The following is an 18,075-nucleotide window of genomic DNA, read 5'->3' on the forward strand; positions in this document are numbered from 1 at the left end:
TAAAATTATTATATTAATTAATTGGCGACAATAATGATTCTTTCTAAAATTTAACACTTGTACAATTTTTAACATTTAATTATTGAAGTTTAGCCATAACCATAAAATATCTTTATAAATATAGTAATTCAAACTAATCAAGTCCATTATGTTGAACCTTTTAATCGTTAGACGAATTGTATTAAAAAAATGGCAAATATTCTAAAGATAAATTTATTAGATAGTGCAAGAAGTTTCAAATTAATGTAAGGCTTAAAAATATGAACGTCCTTAGTAATTTCCAAATTTACATAGATTCAACATTTTTGTCAACCTCCCACGTCCAAAGACTGACCAATAACAAAAACGGATTAATGTTTTGATGGGAGTGGCTTATAATTTCAAAACTCCGAACTAATTATTTAACCTGGATAATAGGGATAAGAATAACATTTTCGACCGCTATGTACAAAGTTTGTGGGTAAAGCCAAAATATAAGCAGACGAGGTTTATCAATGAAGATTGTTCTTATGATTACTTCGTTTTTGACAATAATCATTTTAGGATTTTCTACCAAATAATCCAAGTTGATTTAAAATGGGTACACGATAGAAGCCAGCCCCTAAACTAATCTCGATATCGTGAATGAAGATTTATATTATAAAACTTCCTAGAACCGTCTAAAGTAAAATCCCAAAGAAACTTCCATGGCAAGTGCACCAATTGCCAATAAGTGACCAAAAAGGTATATTTTGAAAAGAGGTTTAAGTGTTTCAAAAAGCATTGTAGAAAACACAGCTTGGCTCTTTCTCTCCTTCAATATCTTATTCGTCTCATATCTAGCTTGGATCATCTTCCTTGTGTGTTGACTGGTTTCAACATATCTCAAAATTCTGTAATCAATATAAACGTCATCATGATTTAACATCATATATTATAAATTTAAAAGTAATAGACCAATACGAATAATACATGCAGGGAAACAAGCTTCCAGGGGCACGCCTCTATAGTGGATAATTTCAACCATGTCACGAGTCACCGCTAGAGGCATGACCGAGTTGGCTAGCCTCTCAGATGCAGTGAGCTTGGGCTGCCTCTAGTGTTGTCTTGTGGCGACAGGGAAATTATCCAGTATGTAGGCGTACCTCTGGAAGTTTGTTTCGCTGTAGGTAAAATTCGTATTGGTCTATAGACGAAGTGTCATGCTTCGAAAAATGAAGCTGGGCTTTTTTTCTAAGTATGGTTCATGCAAAGTATATTTTTTATGCCCGAAACCAATGTGTTAAATGAATTTATATCAACTCTGGCAGAGCTCATACGAGGCAGCAGCAAATAATCACCATACTAATCTGGACGTTTAATTTAATTTAGAAATCTGGCGGATTCCTGCATTGGGATACGCTACAACCCTTCAAATCGATTCGGGAAGAACGTTCGGCAGCGTAGTTTTAAGATCAGTATGTTTGTCACCGCAAGGAGCACCTAAAAAACGGCATCGCTGAAGACTGGTCAACAACATAAAAAATAATAATAAAAATACCGGATTGACGCGAACGAGAACTAAAGAATACAAAAAACCACACGGTTCTTAAATCGGATAAAAAAGTGCCTTGTTTATCTACAAACCGACGTTTCCTTATCAACGAAACCATCTCTAATCATCTAGAACTCTGGCAGAGCTCATACGAGGCAGCAGCAAATAATCACCATACTAATGTGGACGTTTAATTTAATTTAGGTGAGTTTGAAGTCTTCTTTCTAAAAGTTCCGTAACTCTGTATGAACTCTGCCTCGACTTCAATATAGGCATATAAGTCATAAATAATAGAAATTCCATTAAGTTAAGATAAGAAATATGTCGGAAAAAATAAGTGGAGATGTAATATTAGCTGAGCTTAAAAAAATTAATGACAAGATGGAAAATCAATTCCTACAAACGAATAGTAGACTTGATGTAATAACTCATAACATCGCTGACGTAAATGTGAAAATACCTAGAGTAGAAAACCTGGTTAACACCATTGAAACTAAAGTTAACGTGATGGAAAATGAGGTAGCTAAAATTCAAACATTAGAATTCGAGGTTAAGAAACTGAAAGACTCTTTTAAAGCGGAGAAAACAGATATTAATAAGGAATACAACAGTGTGAAATTTAAATTAGAAAATTTGGAGGTAAGGGCCAGAAGGGACAATTTAATTATTAAAGGAATGGCCGACGATGAACAGGAGACTCGTGCGGCTCTGACAACAAAATTAAGTGATCTATTCAGTCAAGTGTTAGGCCTCAATGTCAATGTATCTCCTAGCGCAGCGTACAGGCGGGGTGCCTTTAACAAAAACAAAAATAGACATATAATATTTAAGGCCGACTCGTATGACACAAAATTAGACATTCTAAAAAGTAGTTCAAAGCTAAAGGGCAAACGTATATATATCGAGCATGACTACACCCCTGATCAGGATGAAGCGAGATACCATCTTAGAGTGTACGCGAAAACTAAACTTCCTGAAAAATATAAATTTATTAATGTAAATCAGATAGCGATTGGAACCCAAAATTTTAAGTACGATTTTCAAAGCAAAAAAATTGTCAAAGTCTAATATACTATAAGTAGAATAATAAAAAACGGATAAGTTAAACAAAAAATGATGATTAAAATAATATATAATAACATTAGAAGTGCATCGGCAAATTTTACCTATCTATTATGCAATGCAGCCTTAAACTATGCAGAAAACATAGATATTTTTATCCTAACTGAAACATGGTTCAAGAGTAACTCTTATGAATATATAAGTAACTATAGATTTGTAGGAATTGGACGGGAGATAAAAAGGGGTGGGGGAGTTGGTTTTTATATTAGAAATGGAATAAAATTTGAAATTATGCATAATATTACAAGAATAACAGAGAATATAGAATCCTTTGGTATTAAAATTCAGGATTATTACATTACAGTGGTATACAGACCTGGGGGGGAGTGAGCAACAATTTATAAATGAGCTGGAGGAGATAGTAAGAGATCAGGGACCTTGAACGCTAAACGGTTAATTATAGGCGATTTTAATATTGATGCTAACAAATCAAGCAATCAAGGGTCCCTCCTTAGAGATCTAACAGCTAGCTTTGGTCTAATCCAGTTGGTTAAGGAACCCACACGTACTACCGATTACTCCAGCACGCTTATTGATCACTGCTACGCGAATTTCAAACTAAAACTAAACATTTTGAAAGACTGGGAAATTTCTGATCACTACCCCTTAGAACTGGAAATTGCTGTAACTAAACCTCCCCCCCACGCACCTAGAATTAGAAATTATTCGCGTAACTGTCTTGAAAAATTTACCCGTTCCATCAGCACGGTTGATTGGGAAGAGTTATATAATAAAAAAGACGCAAATGAAGGTTTTAACTGGTTTTTTACTACATTAAGTAAGGCATATGAGGAAAGCTTTCCGATTATTACAATAAAACCACAAAATGATAACAAAAAATTTAACTCCCTAAGCTGGTTAACAGCGGATATCAAAAATTTAATTACAACAAAAAACCACCTTAGGAAAATAGCTAAAACTCGGCCTAGTGAGAGGAATACGGAAAACTATAAAAAACAACGCAAGTACTGTAACAAGGTCATTAGGGATGCTAAGAATAATTATATGAGATCCCAAATAGTATCACAGACTAGCATAAAAAGTAAATGGAAACTTGTTAACAAACTATTAGGGAAAGCAGAAACCAGTGACACCCAGCCAAAAATTCCAATTACTTCCAATGCGTTGAATAATTTTTTTACGTCAATACCTTCTAAAACTGCTAGCAATCGATCACTTGATTATATAAAACCAACTCCCAACTCAATATTATTATTACCAACAGATGAAATAGAGGTACTAAATATAATAAAAAACCTACGCCAAGACGCGGCCCCCGGGCTTGACGGGATTACACCAAAAATAATTAAATCTATAAAAAGTATAATTTCAAAGCCACTAGCTCACATTATTAACCAATCCTTCTAAAAAGGAGTATACCCAAAAGAACTAAAAAAATCTCTTATCATACCAATTTTTAAACAAGGTGATCCCGCAGGCCCGGAAAATTATAGACCTATAACCCTGCTCTCAGTATTTGCAAAGATATTTGATCAATGTTTTTATCTGAGACTATCGGGTTTTTGTGACAAGTATGGATTAATAGCTCGAAATCAGTTCGGTTTTCAAAAAAAGTGTGGAGTAGAGAATGCAATAGCGAGGGTATATCAGAAAATTCTCAATGGCCTTGATAGTAGTCATTATGTGGTAGGGGTTTTCCTAGATCTGAGGAAGGCGTTTGATTACGTGAACCATTCAAGATTACTAGCAAAGTTATACAGACTAGGAATTAGAGGGACAGCACATGTATGGCTAAGAAGTTACCTTTCAGAACGAGTATGTCAAACAAAAATTAAGGATACTTTATCTACGGAGGCAAATATTAACTGTGGTGTTCCACAAGGATCCATTCTATCTCCCCTACTTTTTAACTTATTTATTAATGACATTTGCAACGCAATCGATGATGACTCTCTAACCCTGTACGCTGACGACAATGTTTTAATTGATTCAGATCTAAACTATGGAGCACTAGTTGATAGAATAAATTATAACTTAAATTTAATACACATATGGCTTAGTGATAATGATCTCTATCTAAATATTAACAAAACACAGTACATAACTTTTGTAAACATCAATAAATCACTTCCCTCTGGCCCAGAACCTACAATTAGAGGTAATAAAATTAAGAAAGTGCAAAATTGTAAGTACCTAGGGATATGGTTGGATGAAAAGTTAAACTGGAATACCCACGTAGATAAGATATGTAAAAAAATATCTTATAGCATCTATTTAATTTCAAAAAATCGACAAAGTTTCACAAAAATATATGTATAGAACTATATTATGCGCTCGTATACTCTCATCTAACCTTCTGCGTATCAACATGGGGAAATACAAGCAAAGCTAACCAGAAACGGTTGCACCTATTGCAAAAACGAATTGTCAGAATAATATGCCAGAAAACGTTTCTAGAACATACCAAACCGCTATTTGACGCTCTAAAAATACTACGATTTGATCAAATATACAATTTCTGCACGCTAGTATATATACATAAATCTCTGAAAGATGACAAACTCAATTTATTTAAAACGGCATTTCGATCTCAAAAACACACAAGAGAAAATCCAGTAATAACTCTTCCCAAATCTAAGACTGCTAAAAAAATTAATTCTATGTTCTATAATGGCGCGAAACTGTATAATAATTTTATAAGGAAAAAAGAAGCGATGTCAATGTTCAAATTTAAAAAACTTGCAAAAGAATATGTACTGCTGAACGAATGAACTAAATGAACGAATAGGCATTATGAAGGGGGAAAAGGGGAAAAAAAGGGGATAAATTATAAAATTAAATTAAATTAAGAAGAAAAAAGCTCAGCCCAGGGTTTGGCCTATAAGTCTTGCTAGACTTGGCCAGCAAACCCTACTTTTGTACAACCATTGAATCGAAATAAATAAACTATAAACTAAACTATAAACTAATTTTTAAACTAAATTGGAAAAACTAATAATATTGCGGGCCTTAAGTCACTTTGCTGCAAAGCAAGAGAGAGCTATAGGTCAATCTCCAAATCGTTTTGCCACATCCGCCTGAAATGATTTTATTGTTCCAAGGGAGCATAATCACAGTACTATCGTTTCCCATTCACGAATTTGAGGGTGTTTCTCTCTTAATAGTCGTGCGTGGGACCATTTAGTTATTTTTCTCTTAACTAACCTTCGCTGCTGTTCTACATATTGTTCGAAACAAAAAGGGTTAAGTCTGTATCTTATTGGCTTTTTATTCGTTTTAGATGCAAATTCTCTAGTCCTCTTCATGTCCTTAAGATTAATGACTACTAGATCGATGCCTCTATTTGTTTGTCTTCGTTACCGAATCTACGCAGAGTACATCGTTATGTACCTCAAACCCATCACGTCCTGTGGTACAACTATTTGTGTTCATTTTTTACTGTTGTTCATCCATTTAGAGGACGATAGGCCATTCCTGTTGTCAGCCACCCGTTTGCTTTAGGATATTATGCAAATTGTTTCACCCCAAGACCTAAAGCCGGTATAGTTTGAACTATTCCTCAAAAGCGTTTCTCCGTAGAATGTCCTGTAGTTTTTGTGACGATATTGCGTTGGTAGACTCATCCACCTGGATGCATAGTTGCTCGAGTCGTTCCAGTCGCTCGTTTGATAGGTCGCTACAGGCATAAAGTAAGGGGTCCTGAATCGCTAGAAGTGTGTCGGCTATTTTGTAGGGCTGAACGTAAGGTTCTCATGACGCCGCACCATTTCTAGACCTCGTACTTCTCTAGTTGCACAAATCGTAGCATCCGGATTGTCTTTAGATATGAGTAGGATTTGTTTAAAACCGCCATGAAGTTTTTCAGTTCCTTCAGAAACTGGTTTGTTTGTTTTTAACGGTGTGCTATGGAGAGAATAAACCACAGTGAGCCATATAAATTGATTAATTATGTTGTATATTCGTTTAGGGTGTAACTATGGACTCGCAAATAGGAGATCAAAATTTCAGACCCCTATCGAATAGGCTCACAGAGCTAGCATGCCACACTAGTAAAGCTAATTGGCGGCTTTGGGGCGACCATTCTTCTTATAAATTGGAGTGACCCGGAGCAGGCTTGAAGAATAACCAGCCAAATAACTGTTGGAAATGTCAGTGATTTCGGCTGGGTGGGCAGTAAGGCCATTAGTAGCGGGCTCCAGTTCCGTGATAATGAATTTGGTCTTTCTCTTGCTGTTCATATGGGAAGAAGGCTTTCGCATTAAGCTCTATCATATACTCGCAGTGGCGTTCCTTTTTTCGCATACATTTTCGTTGTGCCATGGTGAAAGAAGTCAGGTTGGGCTTGTTGAAGCAATGAGAGGCGGAAGTACCGTTTATGCGTAGCGGCTTTGCGAAAAATATTACTTTTGAGATCGAACAGACTTAGACAGATAAACAGGGTGAATGTTTCGAAACGGGATGAAACAGTCTACGCCCATTTTGATCACGGCGAAGAAACCGTCCCAACACTCTTCAAAAGAGATGGCACCAAATGCTTCGAGATAGGCGTTGAATGCCAAATAGTCCCCCTTGAGGAAGTGGCGGGCGAGGTGGGGAAAGATATTTGAAGGAGCAGCGTATCGTGGTCGCTAGAGCCCAGGGGACCCCGATAGGTGACGTCGAAGGTCCAAGCACAAGGTCCAGAACACTGGGACGAGAGTCAGCGGAACCTCAATATGCTCTTGGCTTATATTGTCAAAGGCGTTCATGACGTCTAGAAATATGATTGCGCAGTCCATGGAATTCAGTTTGGTATTTTTCAGGGCCCCATTTATCAAAGAGAAGTTAACATGTGTTTCGAGTGTAGCTTCGAACCCGTGTTGGGCTTCCCAATGTTGAAACTGTTTTCTAATCCGACTGATTAGAAAATTGACGATTTCGAAAAATCATTATAGAACTCTAGTTGTTCAGGTCCTTTTCATCGCGCCTATTGTATTTAAGGACAGCACGTTTAAGGGACGCAGGAACTCATGATCATCTACCTATCAAGGTGTAAATCATAGCGATTAAGTTCCAACTGTTGGTTTCTTTAACCGCCGGCATTAAAACATGGTTGGGACGAGGAGCGGGGTCTATAGCTTATACCCTTCATTGCCGTGGTGATATCCGGGTCCGTGAACGGGATATCTACCTCGTGGTCCTTGATTTCTTTTGTGTCCTCATGCTGTTGCCAAGAGGATCCATTGGGACTCGATAGAAGGTATTCGAAAAATTCGTGAACCTCCGTCCTTTCTACTGTGTTTGCTATTGTTCGCCAAACTTTCCTTCGGCGATTATAATAGTCAAACTGTGCCTTTTCTACGGTCATTCTGTTGGTTTGAAGTATTTCTATAGCTAGGTTCCCACTTGACCGATAATATCGACCCGAAATTTTAGAGCTGCGGCAAAAAATTGAGTTTTACGCAGGCCTTCGACGGCAAGATTTAAGTTCGGTTCACACATACGACCGAATTCCGACAGAAAAGGGCGATCGACACGTGGCACGAGTTGGAATTGGGACTCGGAGCCATAAGAACTTAAACCTTGGCCTTTGATTTTCCCTTGATAGTATCTTAATTAGGAAGCTTACTGCTACCAAATTAAGATCAGAGAATAAAATCAAAGGTTTATAACGTATAAACACGGCAATAGGGACTTGCGATCATATCCGATTAGATAATTCAGACTCAAAAGTTTATAACATGCAAATGTGGCAATGGCGACTGGAGAGTTAAAAAAAACCTCAAAGCGGCGATAAAAAACTCCCCTATTATGACGTCAAAAGAAGCTCTATCCCGAAACTAATTTCGATTGGTTTTGAAAATAATTTTACGTCGTCCTCTGCGTCAAAAATAGAACACCAATCCTGTCCGACCGAAAGCTGTTTCGGTCGCGTTCTGCGGAAGATGTTTTGCCGTAGAGGTACTTACGCAGTGTTTCCGTCGGGTTTTCGGTCAAGTGGGAACTAAGCTTATATCCTTTACCATTCTCGCTCGTTTCATTTTGCTTCCTTAACTGATAATATTTACTAGCTGGTTGTTTAAGAAATTTTTGATACATTCTAGAGGGCCGGTAGGCCCTTCTAGATAAGAACCCACACCCTCCCGTAATGTTAAAGAAATAATTCACAGATTTTAGGCTTAGCGTCCCATAGAAAAAGCATGGAATTTTTGGTGGTCCACTCCATCGAATAACTCAGAAACTACTGCGAAGTTAAGGTTCGGAACACTTTTGAATTATTAAGCAACTATTGAATATTGAACTTCTGAAGTTTGATTAAGAACAATTAATTCTAAGTATTTTAATTTAATTAATTTATAAATCATGGTAAAACCGTGACATATATTACACTGTTTTCATAGCATTTCGTTCAGCCTTCATCGGGTTTGTGGCGCATAGGATAACGCGTCTGCCTATGGAGCAGGAGATTGCAGGTTCGAGTCCTGGCAAGCTCGGTGTTTATTTTTACAGATCTTTTATTCAACATAAATGAAATAATCCTATAAATACAATGTTTGGATAATTTTTTTGTTACGAAGTACGGGCTTGTGGCGTAATTGATAACGCGTTTGCATTCGAGGCAAAATATTGCAGGTTCGAGTCTTGGAAAGCTCGTCTATTTTTGATGAAGAATCTTAGTATATATAAGGGAAAATTCTTAAATAACAAACTTTTAATTAAATGTGCGCGTGCTGGCGCGTGGTTTAGAAATAACTTTTTTTTAAATCTATACAAAAAGGTCAACTAAACTTAATTGAGTCTCCAACCGCCTTTTTTTATAAAATAAGTTACCACCCGCCTATCTATGGTGAATTAATTTACAACCTGCCTACCTACCACCAACCCAAGCCTTAAAAACAAAACGATAAGAGTTTTTCCGGTTGTCTGAAGCGCGGATATTATTTTTTTTCTATTGAATTTTAAAGACAATCCGTATTTTACTACTCTTTAGAATTTAATTCAATCACCTGATTTTACTGCTAATGGATTAGTTTCCTATAAATTAATTGAAATAAAAAATTACTTATCTCAGATTTTTCAACAACAATTCCATTTTCCTGAATCATTTTATCATGCATTTATTATTTTGAGGGATATCGTGTAAATTTAATCAAATTGACTCTTTCGTTTTTAATTTCCAAGAATTTTCCTTTCAAAAGGTTTTAAACACATCAAGTTTTCACAATGTTGTCAACTAAATAGCAACTCAACCAACACTTCTAAAATCTTCCCAACAAGTACTGATATACACAGTTCAATAATTGTGACTGTGCTTAAAGAAGAAACGAACCCCTTTATCAAATATAAGAAAGGTGATAACAGCCCCCTTTTGTATTCAAAAAGACCGCATATAATACATTATTTATGAGAGTATTATTTGAAAATTAAAGTACGTTCTCCATTGAAAAGAAAAAAATTCGTGTTAAAATGTTTCAGGAAAATGGAATTGTTCTTGGAAAATCTGAGATAAGTAATTTTTTATTTCAATTAATTTATAGGAAACTAATCCATTAGCAGTAAAATCAGGTGATTGAATTAAATTCTAAAGAGTAGTAAAATACGGATTGTCTTTAAAATTCAATAGAAATAAAAATAATATCCGCGCTTCAGACAACCGGAAAAACTCTTATCGTTTTCTTTTTAGGGCTTGGGCAAACCAAGTCTTTTTATATAATTGAAATTAAGGGGCACCACACAAATGAGATAAAAGCAAGGTTAAAAGAAGTCAATAAGCGTCCCCGCAAAATATAACATATGCACTTACATGTAACTGGCGCTTTCCAAAACAATTCGAGGCGTATGTTTGTAAAAATACATAGCGTAGAAAGTAGAAAAGTATTTCTCAGTTCCCAAGTGACATGAACAAGTGGAAAATGGTGGCCTGGCAACAAGGTACATCAAATAGTCCAAGTCGTGAAAAATAGCGTGCTTACCGCAGACAAACACTTTCGTTAGTTGTCTTGAAGGAATTGGTTTCAAATTCTCCATCAACTTAATAAACATAGCGTCGTTTAATTTCTGCAATTCCTTTAGGAAAGTAAAATGTAATCATGATTATTTGCATAATTATAAGAACCGAAACTCACTTCTGCTCTATATAAAGCCACTGATCCTTGTGCGGTTATTGGTGTTAGTTTTTTATTCGATAAAAGATCCCCAATGGACTCAACATATCTTGATCTGTCTGTAACGAGATCGCTCTTCAAGTTGCCATTATAAGCTTTCATTATGATGCTCGATAGGAGAATCCAAGTGCCAACAAATATTCGGGTAGCGAAATATGTAGTTTGTAAATCACTTCCTGTAAGTAAAAGAGGTGGATTCAAAAATTTACATATCGTTATCAGCAATTACATTTTTGATGAAGTGCTACAAAATATAGAGAAATATCGACTCTTGATTGCCGCGGATTATACAGGGTTCCCAATTGAGCGATTTTTAGTGAAATATATTCTATGGAAGTTTGATGTCCGACGTACCGTTTAAAATTTATGATTAGAGTGTTTTAGGGATGACATCTTAAAGTTAACATAATGACTAAGTTAATTTACTAAAAAGCTATTCGTAAAATACTCTTATCATAACTCGTAATTGGTGGCATGTACGAAAGAATGTCATACAATAATTTCGACAAATCACCCATAGAACCCACTGTACTTCGGTCTACCACCCATATTCGAACACTTGGTATAGTTTTTGTCTCGAACACTTTAAAACATCAAAAATATTTATCACCGTTAAGAAGGCTTGCTACGAAATACCAAAGTACGTTGGCAAATCTCTGCACTTTGGAGTTAACATTGGGAAAAGAAAACTCTTTGAAAAGTTTTGAAAGGAATGCCATCAAAATTATAGTTATAACTAAAACAAGCCAGACTGAATCATTCAATCCTTGAACGGATAATTCTTCAGATTCGCGAATGACGACTCCTTTTTTAATTGGGTCGCAAGTTAATATTCCCACTTTAGTATAATGACTCGGTGGAATAAAAGAATAGCTCAACACAGTTGATGATTGTGGCATCGAAAATGTAAAAATTGTGTGGATAATCTGAAAGAAAAAAATACATTAATTTATCCACTTAAAATAACTGACGAAATCGCATTTGACACTTTATATACAAGGTTATTTCTTATAAGTCTGCCATAAATTAAAGGGCGACTTCTTGGGGTCAATCGGAGGGAAAAGTGTCACCAGAACATTGTGTCTAAAACAATTAGCAACGAAGATATGCCCCTCAAAGAGTGGCCCCTTAAACAAGAAAATAGTCATAAAATAAGAGAGTATTCAGCCTCATCAACTTCTTAAGAATTATGAGACAGTATCAACAGCATTGAATCGAACAACGTTATTGAACCTAGCAGAAGTTTATTAAACGGGTAGAAGTATTCTGGTGGAACAAAACATCTGAGTCAACTGGCTACAATGTTTGGACGCAAGTGGACACCATATCAATAATTACTTTAGCAGCAACTCTTAAAATGTTTTGTTCTCAAAACATACTATATTATATGAAATGGGTTTTAAATGCCTTTTATTCACATGTTAATGATCGAGTTGTGAATAATTTTGAATCGTCGATACAAAAAGTGGGAGCCAATGGAACCATAGTGAAGTTTATACGCAGAACCGAGAATCGTGATGAAATATTAGGTTTCATCCTTCGGTTTCTATATCAAAAATATAATCATGCCCGTTGATTGCAATTTTGATTTAGTATTAATATCTTGCAGTAAGGGGACTAATAAAACTTGATCACCTCTTGGTTAACTTTGACAGCACTTCATGTTTGCCAGCAGCCATTATTGACATCATCTCAGGTTCGAAACTGAATTATCTGAACAGTCTGTTGCAGATTGCGGTAAAATCGCACTCACAAAAATTTCAGGCAACAATTTCCAGCAATATAAATTAGATTTATGAAATATATTTTAGGTTTGAATCCGAGCGTACGCCTTCTGTCGAAATTCATTTCCTAGTGTATATTACCAAGAGCCTATAGTTTAAAAAGAGTCTGTCTCAAACGCTTTTTCGTACCTTCTACCATAGGTTTCTTGAAAACTAGCATCTTCGCTATCTACCCCCTTACCCCCTATATAAGCTAGCCAATCAAATAAGGGGAAACAGATATTGATTTTTTTGGAAAAGTAGTACCTCGACATCAGCGACGCCAGTAGAATCTTTGTCAAGCTCAAGAAAAATCGTCTGCTTTATTATTTGGGTCTTTGGAAGCGGCTGTAGGATGAAGCGCTTAGTTTCGAATCCTAGGCCACAGCCGGTACACACTTATTTTAATGAAATCAACAAAAACATGAAGGAACGAATTTATTTTACTAAAATCCTAAAAAAAACATCATATTCCTAGAAAGACCGAAGCTTAGCGTAAGTTTTGCGGTAGGCTGCGGTAGCTGGAAATCCGCGGCCGCGCCGGCACACCTTCTTTTCACAACCGGTACGGGAGGGACTCGTTTCCCCGTCGACTCAAGGCGGCGTGCCAAGGCTTAGGAAAAGGCACACTCAAACGCCAAATTTAAATCGTTCAAACTCATTTTTCAAAATAAAGGAACCAAAAACTAATATTTCTCGCTTATTTTACGCTTCAAGTCGTTCTTGTACTATCCCATCACACCTGTCTTTTCTTTCACAACCTCTTCCTATACTAGCACCCCTATCTCATACACTCCCAGCACAAGCTTTTTCACAAGCCGGCAAATCTCCTATCACTCCGGCGAAAAACTCTCTCCTTTCCCGGTAAAGTAATCCTTAGCTTAAGTTTTTGCGACAGCTGGAAAATCCGCGCCGGCACACCTTTTCACAACGGCCTGAACTTGAGCAAGCCCTTAGCCGGTACCCATCCCTATGAAAAGGCCAGGCTTCGCGTAAGCGACGCGCTTGTTATGAGTGCGCGCCGCGCACACCTACTTTCACAACGACCACGAACCATAAGCAATTTTAGCTTGGAATACCCGTGGAATACCGAGGCTTAGCAAAATTTTTGGAATTTTGACTTTCCAAACACCATAACTTCCAAAGACCAAAAATCTAAGTATACTAGCAGAACTACTTTTCGCGGCCGAATAACGCATTTTTCAATGTGCTATGGCCCTCAGCTCAAGGGGGGGTAGGCACTAAGGGAGATGTTGTTAGTTTTCATGGCGCGCGCTAACCGCGGAGAGGCAGACTCTTTTTAAACTATAGGCTCTTGATATTACCCTCAATTTCCAAAATATTATAATAGTGGGAAGTCTTCCTGAAGTCTGCAAGGTTGATTGCTTGCCTTATTAGCAAATAATTCTAAGGGAGCGGTAGATCCCTTAGATAAGGCCTGATGACAGCTCTAAAGTAATAAAGAAAGTCATTCTAGGACTTCGTTTTACTGCGGATAATCAAATTGGTAGGGCAATTAGCTAGCTTAATTGTTATTATAACTTTTGCGCGTCCAACCAATTTAGTTGCGAAGTACAGATTAAACTTAATTAAACAAAATAAGCAATTAGAGATAATTACCAATTATAGGTAATTAAATTTTTACACGAGTCTAAACTATAACATCTGTTTGTGTACAAGTCTACGGAATCTCTTTAAGCGCAGACCTACAGAATATTTATGTGCAAAGAGGTATAAAATCTCTTTGTGCAGAGGCGTATGCAATCTTTTTGTGCACAGGTCAGTGGAATATTTTTATTTCCAGGTCTATGGAATCTTTTCGTGCACAGGCCTATGGAATATTGTTTTACACAGGTCTACGGAATGTTTTTGTGCAAATCTGCATGGAATCCTTTTGAGTATAGGAGTATGGAATCTTCTGTGCACAGATCTATGGAATTTTTTGTTCATGGGTCTATGTTATATTTATGTGCACAAGTTTGAAGAATCTTTATGTGCATACAAGTCCGAAGAATCTTTATGTGCACACAAGTCTGAAGAATCTTTATGTGCACACAAGTCTGAAGAATCTTTATGTGCACACAAGTCTGAAGAATCTTTATGTGCACACAAGTCTGAAGAATCTTTATGTGCACACAAGTCTGAAGAATCTTTATGTGCACACAAGTCTGAAGAATCTTTATGTGCACACAAGTCTGAAGAATCTTTATGTGCCCAAGTGAAAAATCTTTATTTGCACAGGTCTACGACTTCTGTTCGTGCACAGGCCTACGACTAATGTTTGTGCACAGGCCTTTGGAATCTGATTTGCTCATTTCTATGACATCTCTTTTTGTGCAAGTCAATAACATTTGTTGATGCACAAGCCTAAAACATCTGTTTGTGCACAAGACTAAAACATCTGTTTGTCCACAAGTCTAAAACATCTGTTTGTACACAAGACTAAAATATCTGTTTGTGTACAAGTCTAAAACATCTGTGACTTCCACTTGTGCACAAGCCTGTGACTTCCACTTGTGCACAAGCCTGTGACTTCCACTTGTGCACAAGCCTGTGACTTCCACTTGTGCACAAGCCTGTGACTCCACTTGTGTACAAGTCTACGGAATTTGTTTGTGCACATGGCTACGAAATCTGTACACAGATCTCCGGAATCTGTTTGTACACAGGCCTACGGCATCTGTTTGTGCACAGGTTTACGGAATCTGTTTCTTTACAGGTCTACGGCATCTAATTGTGCACAGGCCTACGGCATATTTTTTGAGCACAGGGCTAGGGAATCTTTTTGTGCACAGTTTTATGGAATCTCTTTGGGCACAGGTCTATGCAATATTTTTGTGCACAGGTCTATGGAATCGTTTTGTGCAAATGGGTATGGAATCGTTTTGTGCAAATGGGTATGGAATTGTTCTGTGCAAATGGGTATGGAAAATTTTTGTAAACAGGTCTATGGAATCTTTATGTAAACAGGACTATGGAATCTTTATGTAAACCGGTCTATGGAATCTTTATGTAAACAGGTCTATGACTTCTGTTTGTAAACAAGTCTAAGACTTCTGTTTGTAAACAAGTCTAAGACTAAGACACTAGTCCATGGAATCTGATGTGCACATATCCATGACATCTCTTTTTGCGCAAGTCTATGATGTATTTTTTGCGCAAGTCTAGGACATCTGTTTGTGCACAACCCTGTGACGTCCGTTTGTGTACAAGTCTCCGGAATCTGTTTGTTCACAGGTCTACGGAATATTTTTGTGCACAGGTCTACTGAATCGGTTTGTGCAGAAGCCTAAGGAATCTGTTTTTGCTAAGGCCACTGCATCTGTTTGTGCACAGCTCTAAAGAACATTTTTATGCAAATGGATACGGGATATTCTTGTGCAAATGGATATGCAGTATTTTTGTGCACTGGTGTACGAGATATTCTTGAGCATATTTTTGAACGTAGGGGTATGGAATGTTTTTGTGCAGAGGTCCATGGAATGTTTTTGTGCAGAGGTCCATGGAATCTTTTTGTGTACAGGTATATAACATCTCTTTTTGCACAAGTTTATGACATCTGTTTGTGCGCAAGTCTATGACATCAGTGTGTGCGTAAGTCTATGGCATCAGTGTGTGCGCAAGTCTATGGCATCAGTGTGTGCGCAAGTCTATGACATCAGTTTGTGCGCAAGTCTATGACATCAGTTTGTGCGCAAGTCTATGACATCAGTTTGTGCTCAATTCTAAGGGATCTGTTTGTGCACAAGTCTACGGGCTCTGTGTACTAAATATTTGTGAAATCGGTTGAAACGCGCGGACTTTCTTACAAAGAGAAGATTTGCTACATTTCTGGGGCGCCATTTATTAAGATGGTGGCGGATTGGAAAAATCTTTCTTAGTACGCGCCTACTATTTACGAGTAACGTTCCTCCAAATTTTCAGCCTTCTGGGGCCAGCGGTTTGGGCTGGGCGATGATTATCAGTCAGTCTGTCAGTCAGTCAGGACTTTGATTTATATCATGAGTGAATCATATACTAGCTCCCTATAAGTTACTCGGCCACACGGGCCTAATGTATCCAGCGTTTTCTTCCCGCCAAAAAAGTGTTACCTATATGCGACCTACAGTGAGAGAAAATAACACTTCTCCCGGCGCTTAAGTATTTCCGGTAAAAAACCGGAAAAGGAGATCAACCAATGAAACTTTGAACTGAAAGGTAGTTAGTATAAGCATACGACGTTTTAGAAATGTTGTGATTGTTTGCGGACGGTTCACAGTCGTATTCTACCTTTGAAATTATTTTAATGGGTTAGGGTTGGCGCAATAGGAAGTTTTATTTTTTTCGCATTAAAATGGCAGAATTTTGGATATTTTTTGACCAAGCCCAAATGATAGAAACTCATTTAAATTCAGACTTCAGAGCGTTGCCTACGGAATAAAAAAGAATAAGGGCAACGGCCCATAGGATTTTGGGCGAGCTAATGTTAAAAAACTTTTGTTCGCTGCTGCGGTGTTTCTACATGCGTATTCTACGTGGCTTGGATCTCCATCGTTTTGTTGAAAAAAGAGGCAATAAATCTCAAGAATCTACGAGTTGAGGTCATTTTATGTTTCGCTCCATAATGCTAAAGATAGGCAAAATAGGCCGATTAAACCTCGGAGTAGACTGTCTTCCCCCACCTGAAATGACTTGAAAGTCGGAACATATCTAAACTCTAAATCAATAATAATTCTGGGAAAGTTTCGTTTTGTAACTGCAAAGGGACACCGAGAAAAACGTCCCAGAAATCTGGCCTAATTCCAGCTCTTTTAGACCAAACGCCTGTAGAAATGTTTAACACGCACGGCACCAATGTATTGCGGATGAAGCGAAATCAAGGGGCTGCCCAAAGAACATATATATAGCTATATAGGCTGGGTTGTATAGTCTTTGTTTTCCCCCCCATTAATAGTAGGTGAAAAATAACTAAGAGCAATAATACCAACAATGTTCCCAGAAGTGATATTTAACACGTAGGCAATATTATTATTAGACTTTTTATCATGGACATACTAAATATTGTGTACACTATAAGCATTGAATTTACATTATTTACAAGTTTAGGAATGAGTAAAATCCTTTTATTTATATATAATAAACCATACTTGGTAAGAGTTCCAAGTCAGTTGCGTTTATCTCAGATTAAGCGTGGCATTTCCACCATGATTTGGTTTTGTCAGCAACTAAGAGAAGAGCACTTGGATGTTTGATGGAAAGCGGTACTATAAATTAACTACTACACGGGTATATACATAACATCTTGATGAATTATATATTTTAACATTACAAAAATAGCACTAATACTGTGCTTTGTCGCCACCGTTATCAGACTGTTGTGTCTCTCGTATTCACATAAAATATATCATTGTTGGGTGTGTTTTTTATAATTAAACGCCACAAAAAGAGCAATATATTTGGACAACCCTTTCTTATTTATCAAATAGCTTAACAGTTTTTTGGTGCAATGTAGACAATACTATCGCACTTAGAACCTATCCAAATGAAGCACACCTTCATCGACTATTTTTGTTGAAAGTGGTTGTATTGCACA

At 37.1% G+C, this 18,075-nt stretch overlaps 1 protein-coding gene and 1 long non-coding RNA gene across 2 annotated transcripts; both read right to left on the bottom strand.

Annotated features, from left to right (window-relative positions):
* Window positions 1-502: 502 nt before the first annotated feature.
* On the bottom strand, window positions 503-10,636 carry LOC149587270 (uncharacterized). The gene is made up of 2 exons (XM_089863699.1): window positions 10,380-10,636; window positions 503-872 (listed from the first exon to the last, which is right to left on the bottom strand). The coding sequence occupies exons 1-2, from the start codon at window positions 10,616-10,618 to the stop codon at window positions 650-652; spliced, it is 462 nt and encodes a 153-aa protein (XP_089719825.1). The 5' UTR covers window positions 10,619-10,636; the 3' UTR covers window positions 503-649.
* Window positions 10,637-12,926: 2,290 nt separating this feature from the next.
* LOC149587271 (uncharacterized) lies at window positions 12,927-13,826 on the bottom strand. The gene is made up of 2 exons (XR_016380241.1): window positions 13,425-13,826; window positions 12,927-13,055 (listed from the first exon to the last, which is right to left on the bottom strand). It is a non-coding gene; the product is annotated as an uncharacterized LOC149587271 (long non-coding RNA).
* Between the last annotated feature and the right edge of the window lie 4,249 nt (window positions 13,827-18,075).

This window comes from Phalangium opilio, unplaced genomic scaffold (genome assembly GCF_054372755.1).
Source record: "Phalangium opilio isolate 3A_F unplaced genomic scaffold, DU_Popi_V2 ptg001170l_1, whole genome shotgun sequence".
Classification (NCBI taxonomy): domain Eukaryota; kingdom Metazoa; phylum Arthropoda; class Arachnida; order Opiliones; family Phalangiidae; genus Phalangium; species Phalangium opilio.